Source organism: Rissa tridactyla, chromosome 1 (assembly GCF_028500815.1).
Source record: "Rissa tridactyla isolate bRisTri1 chromosome 1, bRisTri1.patW.cur.20221130, whole genome shotgun sequence".
Taxonomy (NCBI): domain Eukaryota; kingdom Metazoa; phylum Chordata; class Aves; order Charadriiformes; family Laridae; genus Rissa; species Rissa tridactyla.
Window position 1 is genome coordinate 112829885 of NC_071466.1, and position 20012 is coordinate 112849896.

At 37.2% G+C, this 20012-nt stretch overlaps 1 protein-coding gene across 5 annotated transcripts in view; it reads left to right on the forward strand.

The window, feature by feature from the left end:
- ROBO2 (roundabout guidance receptor 2) overlaps positions 1-20012 on the forward strand; it is a 471637-nt gene that overhangs the window by 386630 nt on the left and 64995 nt on the right. For all 5 annotated transcript variants that reach the window (XM_054205925.1, XM_054205944.1, XM_054205935.1 and 2 more), the window contains 4 exons: positions 1661-1782; positions 8428-8659; positions 14403-14527; positions 17336-17507. In XM_054205925.1, the coding sequence (XP_054061900.1) occupies positions 1661-1782; positions 8428-8659; positions 14403-14527; positions 17336-17507 (651 nt within the window). The remainder of the gene's footprint in view (positions 1-1660; positions 1783-8427; positions 8660-14402; positions 14528-17335; positions 17508-20012) is intronic.

Consider the following 20012-nt stretch of genomic DNA (forward strand, 5'->3'; position numbering starts at 1 on the left):
TATTGTTTATTGCAGAACCCATAATCCAGAATTATGAAGCTGAAATATTGATGATAAAAAACTACTTTCTTTCAAAATCTGGAGGCATGTGATTCAAACTAGTTGTATCTTTAAATGTTTCATTTTTAAGAGCACTGTTAGTTCTTCTTCATAATATTTGGAAGATATAGGAGTATGCAGCATGTGATTTCTTTTTAAGACCATCAGAAGAGGAAAAGAATCCTTTTATGTATGTATTCTTTTCACAACGACATGATGTTGATTCAAAAAGAGTAAAAGTGTCTTTGGCTAGTAAATCCCATGGCAAAACCACTCCGAATTCACAGATGCCTTGACAGGCTTGACCATAATGTATCAGGCCTTTTTTGAATATAATCTGTGCTTGTGTTTATAATCCCCTCTACTGGAAAAATTACAAGCAAATTCCAGCAGAAATAACCAGTATGTGTATTTCTAACAGGTACCATGCAATCCATATACACAACTGACATAGTAACGTCATCTGTAACTGTTGACCAAGAACAGCGTTGTAAGATCCTTAAAGGATCCATTGAAGGGATCCAGACTTCACTGGCTGATAGAAAGTACCGTCATTTCTGTCTAAGTTGGAGGGAAGGGACGTGCTATGGTGATATATTAGCTAGGTGATGGCTGTAGCCCAACATTCTTCTTAGGTGCAATGTAACCGAGAATGACAATGATTTTTAGGAGCTATTACTAAGAAGACACATTGCACATCTCCTCTCCATTTTTGACACACATTTTGTATTTTCAGTTCCTATTTAGCAAAGGTAATACAGCTTCGTTCAGTTTAAGACAACGGTATAACCCAAATGTGATCTCTAAGGTCCAGGTACTGCAGGGCCACATGGGGTGCTGCAGGTGGAGTCACAGTTTTCCATAGATGTATATTAAGTGGTAAAATTCCTTTAGATTTTGACTAGAAGAAATAATTTCTCCACACACTTTGAAGGAATCTTTGACATAACTTTGAAGAGTCAATTTTTGTGGTAGAGTGTTTTTGCTGGCCTTTTATTCGATCACAATCAATTTGGCTTGATAAATTAATTCTTTTTCATATTTGCAGTAGATTTCATTATCTATATCTGTAAAGGGAAAAATTGCTTTGCAGAAGAAAATGCTGTTTTTAGGTTTTGGTTTCTTGTGTGCATGATATGTGGGGAATGGAAGGTTAGTGAAAGTTTGGATACATATAATAACTTCATGTCATATATGCTCTAAGAAAATAAATGAAAAAAAACCAAACCTGTTCATTTCATTTAACTATACTAACCAATTTGTTTCCATACATCTATGCAACATTATTATTATATGAGTATTTTGGAACTAGTGAGTATATTGTCTCTCTCATCACTTACCAGATCTGAGAAAACTTTGCCATTGAGACTGAATACTCATTTAAAAATCTTTATATTTCGTTATTTCCTAAGCAGCTCAAGGTGAATCATTAGTTTGCATTACTTTGTGTGGTTTGGAGTTCGTATTTAAACCTCAGTACTGTATTGTTTTTATTGTTAAAAAACAGTACTGTAAAAAGGGTGTTTAAATTGGGTTGTTAAGCTATTCGCTAATTCTTATGATGCCATATATAGCTCTCTTCATTAAAATAATACTTTCATGTGTGTGCCTGGCCTGGCAGATATCAGTCCACCAGCACAAGGTGTGGATCACCGGCAAGTCCAGAAAGAACTGGGAGATGTCATTGTACGACTGCATAATCCTGTTGTGCTGACACCCACTACGGTTCAAGTCACCTGGACGGTAAGGCTTCTGTTATTATTACCTTAACAGTACTTTAATTTTTTCCTATTTATCCTTGCAGTTTTTTACTACTCTGGAAAGCTCCAGTCTTCACCTGAATGTGAGTGCTCTGATAAACTAGCAGTATACAGGCATATATGTGTGGTAATGACATGGTCATTTTATTTTCTCTTTAAAGACAGACAGGTTCAAAGTCTTCAGTGTTCAGCTCAAAGTGAGCTAGCTGTCTGACTAGAAAAAGTATCGTAAAAATTAATACGCTTGACATCATAATCTAAAGGATGATGGATCTGTGGACTCATTACAGTACATGTCAAAAAATAATCAAAGCTAAATATCAACATGAAATTGCTGTATGAAAAAACCTTTTCTACTTCAAGGCATAGGGACCTCTGACAATACCCTATTATTTTGTGAGCCGAAAATGCAAAAATAGCTTTCCTATAGGACACTTGTAGTGAAGTCAGAGGCCTGTGGTGCTGATGCCTGATCCACTGCGTAGCATCTGGTTTCCTAGCATGAGCCTTACCCACAATCAGTGGATATCCTTTCATTATAGAAGACCAGAATCTTTTTGGCAGTACTTAACAACAGTTCTATTTAAGGGCTCAAACTACTGGGTAGAATTTCTGATATAGTGTTTGGCTTTCAAAATGCTATGTTTCCCTTCCTGAGGCTTGAAGGAAAGGATTTGTAACCGTAGGAGGAGACAGTTCCCAGGGTGCTGCACACCAGAAAAGAGTGCTTTGCTTCTGGGGTATCTGCCCCAGAGAAGGGACAACCGTGGGTGGAAGAGCGAGAGAAGTGGTGCTACACTGCATGCCACTGAAACAGTTGTATTATACAGGATGAATTCTGCTAAAGGGACTCAGGGCTTTTCTTCTGTATGTAATATTGCTAAGAGGTTAATGTGTACAGGGGATTATACAACAGGAGATAAGAAGTGTGGTGATAGATTGTGTATTATAAGGATTACTGGTTTTGCACAACTCAGCCGTATTTATGGGGGCTTATGCACCATCCTTGTTCTGACAGATTTCAGTGGTCAGGGGGCAGGTTAGAATAAATAGAGAAACCCACAAGTTTGTCTGTCTTAGAAGATTATTTAGAAAATGTGTCATTGTATTTTGCCATTGATGATGTCAACATGCAGCTCGCCTTTCTAAAAGGGCTGTCTGTTTCAACTGCATAACCCCATGACAGGCTGACTAACCTTTGTAGCAAATCCTTTTGCCCAAGCAGACATTTGCCCAAGCAGATGGGTCTGTAGTTAAGAAACTTTGTATGTTAGCAGCCAGTGATTGTAAACTTGGATCACACTTGAGTCCTTTCTTCGGTGTGACAGCTATCAGAAATCTTGTTTCATAGGCTTGCCCTTGCTTTAGCATATAGGCTCCAATATAAACAGAAATCAGTTTTATGCAATGTAACCAATGTCGTTATATTATAATGAAATATACATATATGTATTTATGTGTGTGTGTATATATGGGGGGGTGTATATGTTTGTGTGTGTGTATATATATATATATATACATACACATATATATAAAAGAGTCTCTCGGTGCCCCTACTGAAGAAGGAATGAGTGAAGAAAACATGGTAAGGTAAAGATAAATTGTTAGGGATGCCACGGGTATCAGTTTATTGGGAAGATCCTCAAAGCAGTGACCCTATGCCACCTGACAAGCATGCAGGCCTCTGTAGAGACTTTTGGAATTGCCCGAGAGAAGAAAGACACAAAAAAAGGTTTCTGGAGCAGCTAATTAGAAACTTTCCAGCAACCAGAACAAAACCAATTAATTAACCATAGTCTCTAGGAAAAAAAAGCCACTCTATCCAGAGAATAGAGTCCAAACTATTAATATAAAATGGCTAGATAGTGTACCTATCATACAAAAGGATGGAAGTGCCATGAGAGTTTTAAGACCCTTTGCGTTGACTTTCTGCAATTCAAAGAGTGAATGCCAAGGAACTTCCTCGATTACTGAGTTTCTGGCATCCTGAATCCCAGCAAATTAACACCAATTTCTCCCTTCATTCTGAGATTGTTTTGGTTTTACTTTCTCTTTTTTTTTTTTTTTCAAGTTTGAATTTAAAATTTCAGAAATAGTTCTCTGCTACTGTGTTGCAGTTTTAAAATATGCACATACATATACACACATTTTTTCTGTTTAAAAAGAAATTCAGGCTTACTAAGTCAGTGTTAAAAAAAGAGGAATGTCAGAAGTTAGATTTTCACTGTCACTTAAATTTACTCCTCTTGTGCATAAGTATTAAAGTGTAGCTGTAATTATCTGGTCACATACAGGATCTTTTCTTCGTGGAGCTATTCAACATTTCTTTTTATCTTCTTTATTCACTGTGTGGCACCAGGTCTTATTAAAATCATACCATTGAAACCTTGCATTGAATAAAAAATTATTAGTTTGTCTCACATGCTTGCTTATCTGTCACGCTCTCAACTGTAACATTTGGGTGCTTCACAAATAATACTGGATTTAACATCACAATGATAAAAATGTGTCATTGTGCTAACTTTACACATAGAGAGGTGAGGTGCTGATGAGACTTAGGGAATCAGATACGCCCTGTTATCAAATGGCTAATTTTAAATCTTGGGCCTGACTTATTTTTACTTTTATCAAAACATTTTGCTTTGCAACAGCATGTGGTGTACTCCAAGCACTTTTTTAGCTGATCTCAACTATAGTTCAGCACTTCTAGCCTCACTGGGCATTAAACTAAGAGTTTCATTATTGGTGAAATGTGAAAAGTTTCCTAGCATTATAAAGGAGCCCTGTGGCACAAGCAGGAATAAAAATCAGTTCTTCAATATGGCAAAAGAATTGTTACTTTGAAATCCTGACTGTCTTCTAGGAGGCTACCAAGAAGGACAATTTATTTACCTCTGCCTTTTAATTTGACATTGATTTTTAAATGAATGTACTTAATTGGAAGCTTCAAGTGTCAAGTCCTTTAGACAGTCTTCCAGTGTATCATTGCTTTTTGTCTTGTTCGTGTAGGATAGATAAATGCTAGTGCTGTTTGAATTTCCAGAGATTACTGGGCGTCTGTACTGGTGAGTTCAGCACAGTGTGCAAGGTGTTCTGCCCAGATGGAGAATTGCTGTGGGGTATATGTGGGAGCAGAGTATTAGGATATTTTGGGGTTGAAATTTACATACTAAAGAGCATATTGCAAAATATCTTTAGGGTGCAGATAGCAGGTTTGCCTGAAAGGAGCTTGTACGTGCAGCATAAGCTGCATTATGAGTTTCTTGCCATCTTTTTAATAGTCTGAATGATCTAATAGCCGTTGAACCTGTCTTGTGTTCAGCTGTGGTATGTGCAGATTTGAACATGCAGGGAAAACGAGTTTCCTGTTCTGCAGAAATGGAGAGCTGTTGCCAGTTTTGTAGATACCTCCCGCACTACGTATTCATCGTAAAAGGTTGAGAAGGAGCATGCAGGACCAATTACGCTTGTAGGTCGCCTTAAAGCGTTAGGTCAGTGCTGAACAGAACCTACCCAGTAATTGCTCTCTTCTGTCTTTTAAAGGAGCATCTGCATTTTCTGCCGTCTGTCTTTTGAGGGAGAAAGTGTATCTTTAGATCAGCAACTGTTGCAGCTCTTTTTGAGTGGATGTCACTGCTGCTTGTACAAATTCAAGAGTAGTTAAGAGTGTCACAGGAAGACTAGAAATACCCTCTGATCCCAGTATTCAGTTCCTGCAATCTGTAATAATGAAAAGTACTTTGTATGAGGAAGTGTCAACCATTTACAAAAAAAAAAAAGAGAGAAAGGAGAATACCTAGAAATGATTACATTCTTTCATCAAATCCCTGTGCATGTTTCTGCAACTCTGCCTATGTGTGAACGTGTACCAAACCTATAGAGTTTTTTGATGTTTAGCGCCACTGAATACAGATTTTTAATGCTAAGAATATTTTTAGTGGCCTGCTCTTGGAGTGACACATAATTACCACATAACAAACAGAGGAAACGATGAAGGCAGTCTTTGTATTATATAAAGGACCGTGTGCATGTATATATAGATATATACACATATGTATGTATACGTATATACATAGATATACATGTACACACATATAGGTTTGTGTGTGTGTGTATATATATATGTGAAATATACCTGTCCTATACCTCACAAATATATCTGGTTAATCCATGTAATTATCCATGAGTAATTTTTTACTATTCAGAAATCTCCAAACAAAACAAAAAATGACCTTTCTCAAGAAGTGAAGCGTCCTCTGAGTGGTTTCCCAACATTTTGACCACATGAAAGGCCCTGGTCATTCAGACTAGCTTTAAGTGGGCATGAGAGATATCAAGAAGAGAACACGAAGCTATTGAATGCAACTGGATGTTTATAGAAAGCATTAAAAATGTATAGTATTTTCTTTCATAAGTACCCTCCCAAACCCTGAACAATGGAATCGGTGTCAATATTTTGAAATTTGGGCAGATCACTCAGCCCTGTTGTGATCAAACTTCTAATTGAAAGCTCTATGAAACTTGTGTGAGCCCAAATCAAGCTAATTTATAACACCCTTGTACAGGCTTGTACTACTGCATTGTTTTCTTATTCCTTGTATTATTTAGTCTTTTCAGTTAGGAACTCCAAAGGCTTGGGGGAAAAGAGATGTATGAATAATTTGTATATTACCTATATGTAAGTAGATACCAAAGTGTGGTGGACTCAAAATTAGTATACTATAGGGGTCCAGTTCTCAGTGAGTTGGTGGGTGCATTTGCCTTTGTAGTATTTTCCATACCATTTTGTAGCAACACAACGTTACTGTTCAGCCTGGTCAATTCTGAATTTTCAGATGTTCTCCACTAGGCAGCAGTCAGTAGAGCTTAAAAGCACAGCGATGACAAAATGGAAAGTTCTAACAAAGTTGTACTATCTTTCAGTGTAGCTTCTAACTCAGAACTTAGGCAGGAATCAAACTCAGTGTTTGATTATTAAACATCATAGCCTTATACTGTAATTTAGGTTGAGAATCTGTATTGCAAAGTGCATGAAAGTGTTATTCTTGCTGAATTTTGTAATAAACATGAGGTTCATAAAGTCTTTATGTCCATAAAACATTTAATTAATGAAAGTCAAACATGGGTAAAAACAATTTACTCGGATTTACAGACTCCCTTCATCTGGAAACAGCTGCTTAATGTTCTTCTTAAAAACACAGCTTGATTCTTTTGGTATTAACAAGCTATTATTGTGAGTTATATCCCTCTTTCAGTGCATAAATTCACTTAAAGTGAATGTAGAGAAGTTTATAAAATGCAAGCTTAATGTTGTTGTAACATATGTTGCAAGGTTTTTAACAGTGACAGTTTTGATGAAAGACATTTCTGCTTTGCTCTCATAAATAAAGCTTTCTTCTTGCTTGCCCTGCTTTTTAATGTCTATGAATCTGTGTCCTTTCTGAATGCCTCAATAAACTGTAACAAGATTATAGGAGAAGCGTAATAGACCTTGGTTTGTGTTTTCAGCCTTAAATTCATTTATTCTTAAAACAAGTCAAACAAATGTATCTGTAATTCTGAAATATCTTTGAGCTAGCAAATTGTCAAGAACAGAAAAGAAATCCTACTTGTTGAATCTTAGTTATAACCCAGAAATTTACCAGAGCTAGGTGTCTAGTCTTGTTATTTGTGCTGCACTTTCTTTGTCTCTTTATTTGGTGGCTACAGAAGCGGCTGGGTTTGGTTTGGTTTTATCCATCAAATTGTTTTGACTGTTTTTTCAGATAAAATTCAGGCAAACTTCATAATAGCTTGAATCATTGTTTCATGCCATTTTTTCACCAGGAGAAAAAATGTGTGCAACCTCTCCAAGATAAAACACTTTTTTTTCCTCCCTTTCAAATAAAAATCCTATTTATAACTATGATAAGTTAGAATTGTTAAACTTCTATGTATGGTCCCATCTTGAATTGCGCTTGCCTAGCAACATACAAAATACAAACCAAAACCAAATTCCATCTCCATCTGATGGCCTGGGAGCATCGCAACCCCAGGATGCAAAGAGACTGCTTAGACTGTGAACGCAAGAAACAGCACATGTCCTTGGAAGTTGTTTTCTCTGCATCTGTCTTATGTTTATTTTACTTTCCTGAGCATCTCATGAAAATATGAACTGTGAGCCAAGTAATGGACTAACTGAAAGCATGTAGGGCATCTTCAAAGACTTGTTCGTTTCTGAAAAGAATTTGTTTTTCTTTTCTTCTCATATTTCAGCACATCAGTAGCCAAGATGTGCTTAATAAGTTTACATGCAGTAAGCATTATGCCAAAGTTCTCTTTTCATGATTTGTTGCAGGGGTGGGGCCTTTTTTTATGATTTAAGGTGGTATTATCATGATTTATACAGCTGGAGAAAATAAAATAGAAAGAAATGTTCTTTAACAAGTAATGTGAGAAAAATGTTCTTTATAGACAATTAATCAACTGACAAGAAGGCAGTTTAATTTTTAAATTCAGCAGCATAAACAACTGTTATTTTCTCCTTTTCATAAGGACATAAGTATTCTAGGCATATGTTTTGTTTTTATTTTATATGGTTTGGTTACTTTAATATATTTATTGACATATTATTTAATGCCGTTTCTAGGTTGACCGGCAATCCCAGTTTATTCAGGGCTACCGAGTAATGTATCGCCAAACATCTGGCCTACCTTCTCCAGCTGTATGGCAGAATTTGGAGGTCAAAGTCCCAACTGAGCGCAGTGCTGTTCTCGTCAGCTTGAAAAAGGGGGTCACTTATGAAATTAAAGTTCGCCCTTATTTCAATGAATTCCAAGGAATGGACAGTGAATCAAAGTCTGCTCGTACCACGGAGGAAGGTTAGTAAACCAGTCTGTAAAGCAATAGATTTCATACCTATCACTGGAGGTGGAATCAAGAGTGACCATTTTGGTTATTGCGTATATGCACATGTTCAGCTCTTTCTTCCACATGATTTCGGTTTGTTAGATATAGGGTTGGCATTGGAATTCAACATAATATTCAGTTTTGTGCTGCAAGTATTCCAGAAGAAAGTGCTGGGCCAGTCGTATATATTCTTCTGGCTGATACATCCTTCTAGTGTGCAAATGGCTTCCAAAAAGTGCGCACAGTGGCCATTCTTTTGTAACCAGTCTTGCTGCAATAAAAGACTTTGGTCTCATTTGAAAATGAAATTAATAAATGAAACCTTTTGCAGACGAGTGTGTGATATTAAGGACATCTTTCTGAATGGGTAATAATGTAGATGAACAGTTTGTTTGGGAAATGGGGACTAGTGAAGGACAGATACTTAACTAGTCTAAAGGAACTCCAGTCTCAAGGGCATGCCACTTTATTGTTTCTGTTAGCACATCATTCAGGAAGCTGCCCTATTTAGTCCTTTAGAGAGTGTCCGTAAGTGTCTTTCAAGCCTATGTGAAACATGCAGAATGCAGACATAGTAAACAATTTACACTACTGAAATTTCTAGCACTTCTGTCTATAGTACATAGCGCAGTATATAGTTTTGCTAAAACATATGCAGTCCAGGACTGCTTTTTTATTGAAAAGTAAAGGGAGTTAGGTGAGATATAAGTATTTTTTGTCTTTTTCTCGTAGAATTGTAGAAGAAACCTATCTTTCCACATATCTAATGCAACCTATGACTGTAGAATCTCTTCTATGAAAGGAGAAGGATGATCATAACAGTGAGGGTTCATCTTCTTTGTGTTTCATTGATTTCTTTCAAAACAGGGGAAAGAAATACTAGGGAAGTTTCAAAATGCTCTTATGGTTTCCATGGGTTTTGAGTAGACTCTTTTCTTCCTACTGAAGATGCATCTTAATAATTTACAGTAGTCTTTTGAGGCTTAATTTAGTGCTGATTGCCAAGTACTTTTTAATTCTAGAACAGACTCACTTATTACTCACTTTTCTCTTTGATTTGTTATGATTAACCCTCAACCAGTAAGTAATCCTGAAGATAACTTGGTTGCCATCCTTACTTTATAGATGAGGGAATTCAGTGTCCTGCAACACATAGAAGAACATGTGGGAAGGCATTGTTCAAGTCTGCTTTAGAATTCGGGACTTTATGGTTCCCATTTCTGTGTTCAGACTATAAAGCCTAAATCAGTCAGTAAAGAATATCTTTGCAGCAGTTTGAACAAAGCTTTAAGGAAAAAAAAAAAAAAAAACCCAAAAAAACCCCCACAAATTGAAAAATCTTTCTACAGGTAAAATTGCTTTTCTAGAATTAAAATGTAGGATTTTCCCCCCTTACAGATTTTTTTTTCTTGTCCAATTTCAATTGATTTTTGTTGTTTATTTAGTTCCTCTAACTGGCTCTTGCTAAAGGTAAATTCAGAACTACTGAAAAAGAGAGATTTTGTACCTCCTGTCTATTTCTATAAAATACTTGAGGAATGACATTTTCTTTTATAAACCTCATCTCCCAGCAGAGCCTGTCAGGTAATTTCCTACTTTAAAGGCCACTTTGTTCGTGTGAAATAACTTTTCACATACTGAAGATTTTGAAAACTTTTCTTGCCTACAGATATGTATAACTCACAGCCTAGGATCTGCTTTGTAGATTAATATAACCTTCAAGGAGTCTGTTTACAAGTCTCTCTCAAAAAAACCATCAGCCTATAACACGTAGTATTATCACCAGACAAATGTCAGCCCCTGTAAATAATTATTCCTCTTGCTTGGGTGATAAAGTTAAGTTCTTCCATGAGAAAATTAAAACATTCAGTAGATGCAGTTCTACTGGTATTTCCTTTAATTCCTCACATTATCTTTGTAATTATGTTGGTGTTCATATATTTCAAAAATAACATCAACTAAATGTTTAATGACAGTGGTTTGTATCGTATTCGATGAAGAAAGATGGCAATCTATTTAAAGGTATCCCACTTGCTGTGTTGCCTGTGATTCCATTTAGAAAATGAGCTTTTTTAGACTTGACTTTTAAAAAATGTCAGATATACTATTTTTAGAAAATAATTTGGAAGAGTGATACGTGTGTTGGAAGTTTTTTGCGACATCAAAACGAATAGCCCTGGTAAAGGCAAAGTGTGACCAAAAAGGTAGTGGCAGCTTTCTGCTGGATTGAATTTTACATGCAATGTTACTTCCGAGGCCTACCTCCAAAAATCAATTTTGCTGCAGTTAGACTTTTCCTCTAGATCAGACATTTGTCACAGTTCAGTATCCATCCATCTCCTGCCTCTTTGGCCTTGTGAAGGTAACAAATGAAATTCTGTTTGGCTGCGTCTGGAAGAGATGAGCAGCGATTTGGGTTCTTTCATATCTGTAAGAAGAAGCTGAGCACTGGAATAATTGACCTGTCAAGAAGCAGGCAAGGTGTTCTCCACAAGCCAGCAGCAAGGGAAATGAGAAAATGGTTTTAAAAATGTTATTTTTCAATGTGGTCTATTTAATAACTGCAGCAGTGTCAGACGAGTGGCTTAATTTATATCATGGTGCCAGCTTACAGAGTGATATTATCAGAGAGAGGAAGCAGAACTGTTATATACATATATGTGTATACACATACGAAAAGGAGCTAAATAAAATATTTTATTTTATAATTTTCTTTATTTCTTTCACACTTGCTCTAAAGACAGATGATTTTTTGGGGGTTTTTTTTGGTTTTTTTTCAATTACATCCACTGCTTTTAATCTCTTTCAGAATAACTTTGTGGAGTAGTATTTGTTCTGCTTGTTGTTTGTCACCACAAAAATATCACAGTTGGTGATGGAAGACTCCATAGTTTTTATCAGCTGCTGTCTGTCAATTCCTTCTTGCCTTAGTTCAGCTCTTAAAATAATACTTTCAGCCGCATTCATCAGCTGCAATTTTAATTTTGCTTCAAGCTTACTATATATCCTTCAAAAAAACCCACCAACAAACCACACACTAGCAGAATATTAACTAGAATAGTCATGCAGTTTAAATGCAAAGACAAATGAATACAGTATGTTTTTCATTAAATGTTACAGTATGATATTCATTTCACATTTCTTTATCATTTACTCTCCCCTCTGTCTCTGTGTTTCCAGGTATGTGTATATAACGAATTATATTTCTGAATGCCCTTTGTGTTTAAGAATGGAAGTAAATACACTTCAGCAAGTCGTTCCATTGTCGTAAAAAACAAAAATGAGTTATACAGCATTAAGCTTTGCCATTTTTATGATTATTATTTTCATGTAAAATGTTGTTCTAGTTAATATTGCACACATACATTTATTCATGGTTCTGTTGTTATTGAATAACTTGAAGACTTTTAAAATGCTAATTTTTTTACTGGGTGGCAAATTATTTCATTTGCCATAAAATACACAATGCAACTATTAACCTCACCAATTTTATGCTTTGCACAATTGCAAGGAGTAGCCCAAGGCCACTTTTCCGTGCTTCACTGGAGCTCGCTAAGAGTTGGTGTTGACCATACAGCTCCATTTCTCCCCTCCAGGACGCTGTTCCTCTGCGTCGTTCAAGGTCACAAGGACTTTACCAAGCGCTATTTGCTTTGCAGCTGAACCAGCATCTGAAAATGTAGTTGTCAAAACATGCAACCTCACAGGACAGTAATACGTGTGTCATTTTTTCTCTAAAATATTTTATGCTGATTTAATCTTGTATGGGCCTTTGTCCCCACCTTTGAGACCCTAGTCTTCAGTTGTGTGATTCCTGCAACAGGCTACTCCAACACTGGTAAGGATTCCGGCTCAGCTCCTTGAGCCTGTGCCAGGTCAAGTGTTGAGGAGCTTCCAAAGTGGGAATAGAGCCAGTCTCAAAGAGACTACCGGGAACAATAAGGAAATCTGAATTGACTCAGGAAACTTGAATACTCCTGATATCAATGGCCGTGTTTAGTTGTGTTAAACCTGCCAGGCTTTAATACAAAGATGCCAGTGTCTCTTTGTTTTTCCGAGAAGTGTGGTCCAAAGACGTTCATGCAGTCAGGAATATCTGTTAAAGACAAGACTACAGACCCTGTTGCCAGTGAAGGAGTCCTCTTTGGATAGGAATACTCTAGACAAGGGGACTGGAGTCAGGGAGCCGTGACACATGATGCGAGATGCCCAAAACCAGAGGACTATCTAGCTTTTGAAATTAGAGCAGGTGGGAGTGATAAATATTTTAGGTTCTGGTGCAAGGTCTACTATAAGTCTTGAAAATAAGCTTCCATATTTCATATTAAATGTTTTAAGATCATATTAAAGGCAATAACAAATACATAGAAGAAAATTTCCATAAGGAGTTATTAAACACAAAGACAATGCCCTGGAACAGAAAGTGTCTAAGCAACAGGCATCTGTGAATTGGAAAACTGTCCTGGAGAGGTATCACTATATGCTTGCTTTATTAGTTCATGCTTTCTTTCTGTTAGTCTTGTTCAAGACAGGATAGATGGACTGGGATAAATGGACTAGATGGATCCTAGGACAAGTTCAGTGCAGCTGTTAATAATTTCTTTCCCCAGGGACCATACCTTAATATAATACACTCAACGTCGTTGACTTTGCTTGCCATTGTGGTGGATTTTCAGCACTTGCCTAGAAGTAAGGGAGGGTAGAGGGGGCCTCACAAGAAGTTTTAAGTGGCTGAGGAGGGACATATGCCACAGCCCTCTGCCGTGGCAGCTATGGCTATGGTGGGAGAGCCCCTGCGTGGAGATGCAGGAGATGCTCACAGAGGGGACTTTTCTGTAGCGGAGCTGCTGAGCCACTTCCCAAACAACATGTCCTGAGCCAACAAAGGCACCCTGCTGCTGGTGTAGCTGCAAGAGGGGCTTTGCCAGCATAGCTCTGATCACTAATAGCTATGAATTTATTTTTTTTTCACACTTCTAGCCAACGTAGCAGGGCTGGCAAGCAATTGTCTTGTAGATATGGCCTTAATATGCAGTGACCAGCCAAACAGCTGTGAATGGTTGAACTGAACATGACTCTGAAAAGAAAGCAATTTGCCTAGGGAAAAGAGGACATAAGCATATATCTGACCTAACTTAGCAGTTCCCCTATTCACTGGCATTTGATGTAAAGCCCTGAACACTTTAACCCTTTTCCACCTAGGAGTTGCAAGGATTTATGTTTAAACCTGTTAAGTTAATGTCTTCCTGGAGAACAAATAGGAAACAAAAAACAATCCTTAAATGTCTGCTGCTCACATTATTATTAGACCACGTGGGAGAAGAAGAATCAAAACACTTTTTGGGCCAGGTGAAGAAGCCTCGCATTATAACTTAGTTGATATATCCATAGCTATCCGTGCGTATTATGGAAAACAAATGCAAGCGTGAGAATAATTCCAATGCAAACTTAAGAAATGCTAAATACAAAGAAATGAGGAATGATTTGTATTGATTCTCCATCGCCACAAATTCCACATCGTCATTCAGTGCTATGCTTCTCTTCAAAAAGGCTTTTTTCAAAATTGCCAGTGCCTAACAAAATGTGCATACGTAGGCCTGCAGGGAGCGTGAACTTTGTATACCGTCTGCTTGCTCTTACACTGTTTCAGCAAAATTTGTGCTCTAGCAAATGGATTAATGTCTTGCTTCTGTTTCTTCCCTCTCCTTGGTGTAGCTCCAAGTGCCCCTCCTCAGTCTGTTACTGTCCTGACAGTCGGAAACCACAACAGCACAAGCATCAGCATCTCCTGGGATCCTCCCCCTCCGGATCACCAAAATGGAGTCATCCAGGAGTATAAGGTAGAAATGATGTGTAATGGGAGGGTTGTGTGTTTAAGGAAACAGCCTGCTTGAATTACAGAACAATAGTGCTGTGTATGGAGTTAGATTCTGACAGCATTTACAGCCGCCCATGTAATTATGGAGAAAGAGGACTGACTGCTTATGGATTTTTTTTTTTTTTTTTTTAAGCACTACTACTGTTATATTAAAAGCAAAAATACCATGAGCTAGATCTGTAAGAGAGCTGCAATTGCCAGCTAGTTTACAGTGCTTCTCTTTCTTACTTTTCCCTGCTGTGGAACGAGAAGAAGGTTTGTTTTTTTTTGTTAAGAGCTTCTGCACTCTCAAGACAGGCAGTGAAGTCCCTGTCTTAGAGTGCCTTCAATCTGACAGAAAAACTGGCAGGAAAGATACCTCTTCTTTCCCCTGCAAAAATGCTAATCCTAACACTCCAAGGTCAAAGTCAAGGACTGTGGCTCTGGGAGAATACAAGACTTCTCCTGAGTACTATCTTTGTCAAGATTCACAACTTAAACTGCTAGGTTGTTTGCTCTGAGGAGCAGATTGAACATCACTATTACATCCAGAGTTTGTTATATGAGACTTGCCTGCATTGGTTGTATTTTTCTCCTTTGCTGCTATGATGGTTCAAAGTATCCTCTTTGAACCACATAAACCATCTTAAATTTTGTTGTAAATTCCCCTCTAAGCTCACTTTTGCACAAGTATATTTTCACAACACAGAAAAAGTGCAGTGTGTTATTGGGGTGGAGGACTATGGAGAAAGCGATCAGGCAAGGTTCAGCATTGTCACAGGCTTGTGACCGTGGAACACACTGTTTGTTAAATAACTTTGCTGTGGCTGGTTTGTATACCTAGTGTGAAATTTTTAATTGAAATAGAGAAGGGCAGCTTTCTTGACAGTCCCACAAAGGGTGGAAGTGGTGGATACAGCTTATTTCACACAAAAAGATGTTGGGTTTTTTCCCCTGTTCTATCTTGAGGGAACACAAAATTGGGAAGGGAGAAAGTGCTTGACTTTTAAATCAACTGATGATTCATCCTCTTCCAGCTTATCACTTGGTCAGAAGGATGCAGTAAATGCTCATAATATTTGTTTAGCCTAGCACTTCTTTTGTTTTGCTTTTAGTCAATACCAAGATTTATTAATCCCAGTATTTTATTGATCTCATTTTCATATCTATTAATAATTATCTTTTGGCTTAATTAATCTTGATACTGACTCCAGTGTAAGTCAACATTAACCATCAAGGGCTTATAGGAAAATAGGTAAAGCACACTCCTAAACCACAAAATACGTAGGTATGAAACAAAGTGGGATGATGGTTAATAAAAGCCATGTTCCAGGTGAGTGCTCAGACCTCTAGGCTGTTTATTACATAAACAATAAAAACAGCTGGAGTCGTTACCTATTACATCCCTTCTGTGTTAGATTAGGTGGCTCCCTGATTAGTGAGCTGGCTACAGTGACTGTAGTGCAAAGAGTCTAATACTTCCTGGAGTATAAAATGACTGCTGAGGTTTCACAGTACATTTTCTAACAAATTGAATGTAGATCTGTTGATTCCACTTCAGGCATCAAAGCACCTGTAAATTCATTTATGAATTAAATGCCTTTAATTAGTGGCATCTCATAGCTGCTGTAACCTCAGACCGCAACAGACAAAGAGTGAAAGAACGAATGCAGTAGTTTCTCACCCTAATGCTTTCTGGCCTGCAAATAAGATCTACTTGAGCTTAGGAGAACAAAGGTTTCTCTTGCTCTCCAAATCTTCCTCGATTTTTCACAGGAGAAATATAAGGTGTGATAAAACACTGAGCAGGCTCAAAAATAAGGGGAGAAAGAGCATTACTGTTGCTTAGACAGATCAGTTGGTTGCTGATGGTGGCTCCACCAATAGTGCTTTCTTCTGCTATTATAATTATGTAGCGTACATGTGATATCTTAATGCATTGATTTTCTTGAGTGGTAGTAAATGCTTTCTTTAATAATACAGAAGCAGTATATGCAGATAACGTTAATCAAAGAAGAATCCCTAAATGGTCTTAGTTTTGAAACTTCTTGGGAAAAGCCTATGCAAAAATGCAAGAGAGAGACATAGCACTCTGAAATCATAGACCATTCTCATCACAAAATGCAAGTTGAGATTATAGAGTGTTTTTTTCTGTTTAATTAGAGAGTAATTGAGTCAGGAACTGATATCTGGATTCCTGAACAATGTAAGTAATCACAAAAGCAGCAGTAAAAAGTGAGCTTGTACTTACTCCATTTCAGAAATTTCATATATCTCTGTTGAGCAGTGAAAGGAAGTTGAAAAGAATTTTCAAAATTAATTCTTTAGTACTTTAAGAAGTGTTTCAACCTGTGCTTGTATCATTCGGTGTCCTTTTGCTATTCAGTGGGAAATTAAGAATGAAAAAAACCTGGGTTTTTTTTTTTAGGAAAGGTTTGGTGTTAATCATATTACTAAATAAGATTTCAATTAATGTATAATGCCTCTTTTTCACTTGGATGGTTCTGGTCTGTGCTTCTAAGAAGTATAACCACAGAATTTGCGCTCCATGGAGAGCTGGGGTCCAGAGAGGTATTTGCAAGAGGCTTTGCAACTGGCTTGATCCTGTGCTAGTCTGGGATCTTTTACTAAACTAAATCATCCCAATTCTAGCTACTCCTGGACAGTAACATTGTTAAGAAGTCCAAAATAAGTGATTTTCATGCAATACCTTGATATGTCCTATCTATGCACGATTGTTTATGAGTATGAAGAATTTCATATTTTTTTAACGCATCAACTTTTGTCCCAGATCTGGTGCCTAGGTAATGAGACTCGATTTCATATCAACAAAACAGTAGATGCAGCCATTCGGTCTGTAGTAATAGGTGGCCTGTATCCAGGTATTCAGTACCGCGTGGAAGTTGCTGCAAGCACCAGTGCAGGTGTGGGAGTAAAAAGTGAGCCGCAACCCATAATAATTGGTAAGTGATTGTTTGTTTTGTTGTTTTGTTTTGCCTGTTTTGGCTTTCAGAGATGCTTTCATAAATCACTTCTGGAAGCATAAAAATCCACGCAGCAAAAGACGAGATTTGAATAGAGCTAGTTTAGCTTTTAACATCCCACTGCCTGCTGACGTTGTGTTTTCTCTTTGTGCGGAGTTCTCGCAGCCAATGAAGGGACATATGTTCCTGAGACATATGAGAAAACGCAGATAATCTAGTGAAACTGATTTAATATATTTTTAAAATTAATTTACCACTTCTGCAGGTTGACGGATTTATGGAACTAACAGCTCAAGCTCCCTTTTCCTCCTGTTCAGATAACTGTAATATTGCCTTACTCATACTGTTGGTGCCTAAGGCACTATTTACAGTTGGTTTTCTGGACATTTGAAGTCAGTGTTTCTCAGGTATCCCAAGCAGATGAACTTCCTATGTCAGAGACCTTTAGTCCGAATAGAGAGCAAAGGTAGTATTGTCATCCCTGCCTCTGAAATGACTGTTTCTTATTAGTGGTTTCCATGCTGAATTAATTTCCTGACCTGAGGGAAACACAGATCTTCTTTCTTCCAAAATTCTTCTCAAGTATAAAATATAAAGGCAGGAACAATATGGGAAAGGTAAGAATAGGAGAAGCAGCCATATTTAGCAAAACTGAATTGAGCTGTGCCAAGCAGTACCTCTTTTGAGTGCGTAATACAGGAATTTTATTGCTTTTATCTGTATGATCCAATTTAGTTATTACTTAAATGAACTTTTCTTTGTTTGTCGGTCTTTTGTTGTTATTAAATATTTTCTTTCTAGAAAATGTTGTCAGCACAATGTCCCAAACATGGACTATTCTGTTATGTGTAGACCTTCAGAAAAGGCTGTCCCCTAAGCATTGCTTAAATGTTTAATGATATTCAGGTTCCTTATGCATCAAAACAGAAATAGGGGTACGTCAACTTTGAATATATTGTCACTGGAGAAGGAAATATAAGACTGGAGGTGAAGGCAGCAATGGTTTTAGAAAAAGGCAGCCACAGAAACACCAAAGAAAAATCGGAAAAAAGATTTCTAGAACTGAAAGCAAGAAATTGATTTTTGAAAATGCAAGAAGCCTGTCATCTAATAGGCCTGAATTTTGGACCTCTGTGTAAATGACTGATGTTGTGAGACTAGTCTGCCATTGCATTCGCTTTGAGCAGTACTTCTTTTTCATATTTCACTAAGGAGTCCGTCTAGCCAGGCACTAAGCACACTGGGCTCGTCCCAGCAAAGCATTTAAGTGTGTTGCGCTTTAAGCATGTGAGTAGCCTTGTGTCACTTATGTGTTGTGAGTTAAACTTGCACCAAAATGCTTTGCTGGATGAGTCCCAGAATGCTGAGCCCCGCATCCGGGTACAGTCCTTCATCCTGACTTTTTCCTTATGAAAAATAACTAGTATAATTAAGAGTCAAATATAGAGAGATCTGTATTGTTGCAAGAAGGAGGAAAGGACGTTAGGATGCAAATGAAGTACAAAAAGTACTTTAAAGTACAAAAGAAAGAAAAAAGCTGTTTGGCATTTAGAGACTAAATTTTGCATTGTTAATCTTACACTTTAGTGATAAATATCACTGAAGTGATATTTATTTGTTCCTTAAATGATCCCAGAATGTCCGCTTCAACAAGTGGCATCTTTGCAAATTTAAGAGTCCTTTGCATGAAAAGTAAAGGAGGGACTTTTGTGTTTGGGTTGTGTTTCTGCAGTCATTTCTGTTTTCCCTTTTGGGAGCCCAAAGCTGCATGTGGTTATTACTTGTATGATCTGTTTCTCCATTTTCTTTTGGTCCCATTTTTGTATTGCTTATCAACTGCTGGCAGTTATTTCTCAGACTATAAATTTGCTTTATTAAAGATGACAGTGTTTAAGGGATACTGTTTCTGGACGATCTGAGTTGGTGCCACTTGATATTTGACTGAGAATCAAGAACATAAAATAAGAAAATTAAATTTTTAGGTAAACTTTAAAAAAATAATTACATGGATTAAAAATGAGCTAATGACTAAACCTCAAAATATCATCATGAATGGGAAAACATTATGGAATGATTGCATTATAATGGATTCCTATATGGCCTACTGATTAGCTATACTATTTAACAGCTTGCAAACAGAATGAACAATTGTAGAAATGCTGAATTATGGAGAGAGCAGGTCAGTGGTGCAGAAGAGTTAAGCTGTGTTGCTAAACAGTACGACTTTCATTGTCATGAAATACAGAGTCCAGAGTATAAATAGAAAGAAGATGTTGTTCTTAAGTATAGGGCATGTTCTTCTAAGTTGTTTTTTCCTGAAAAGAACTGATTCTTATGGTAGATAATCGACTACTGACTTCCCAGACGAATTCTAGATAACAGATCTGTTACAATCTGGAAAGTAAAACCAGGAGAATATGGAGCAGTGGGAAGTATGTTATTTCTTTAGTTAGAAATGGTGTCACTGTAACAGGAATCCTGTCC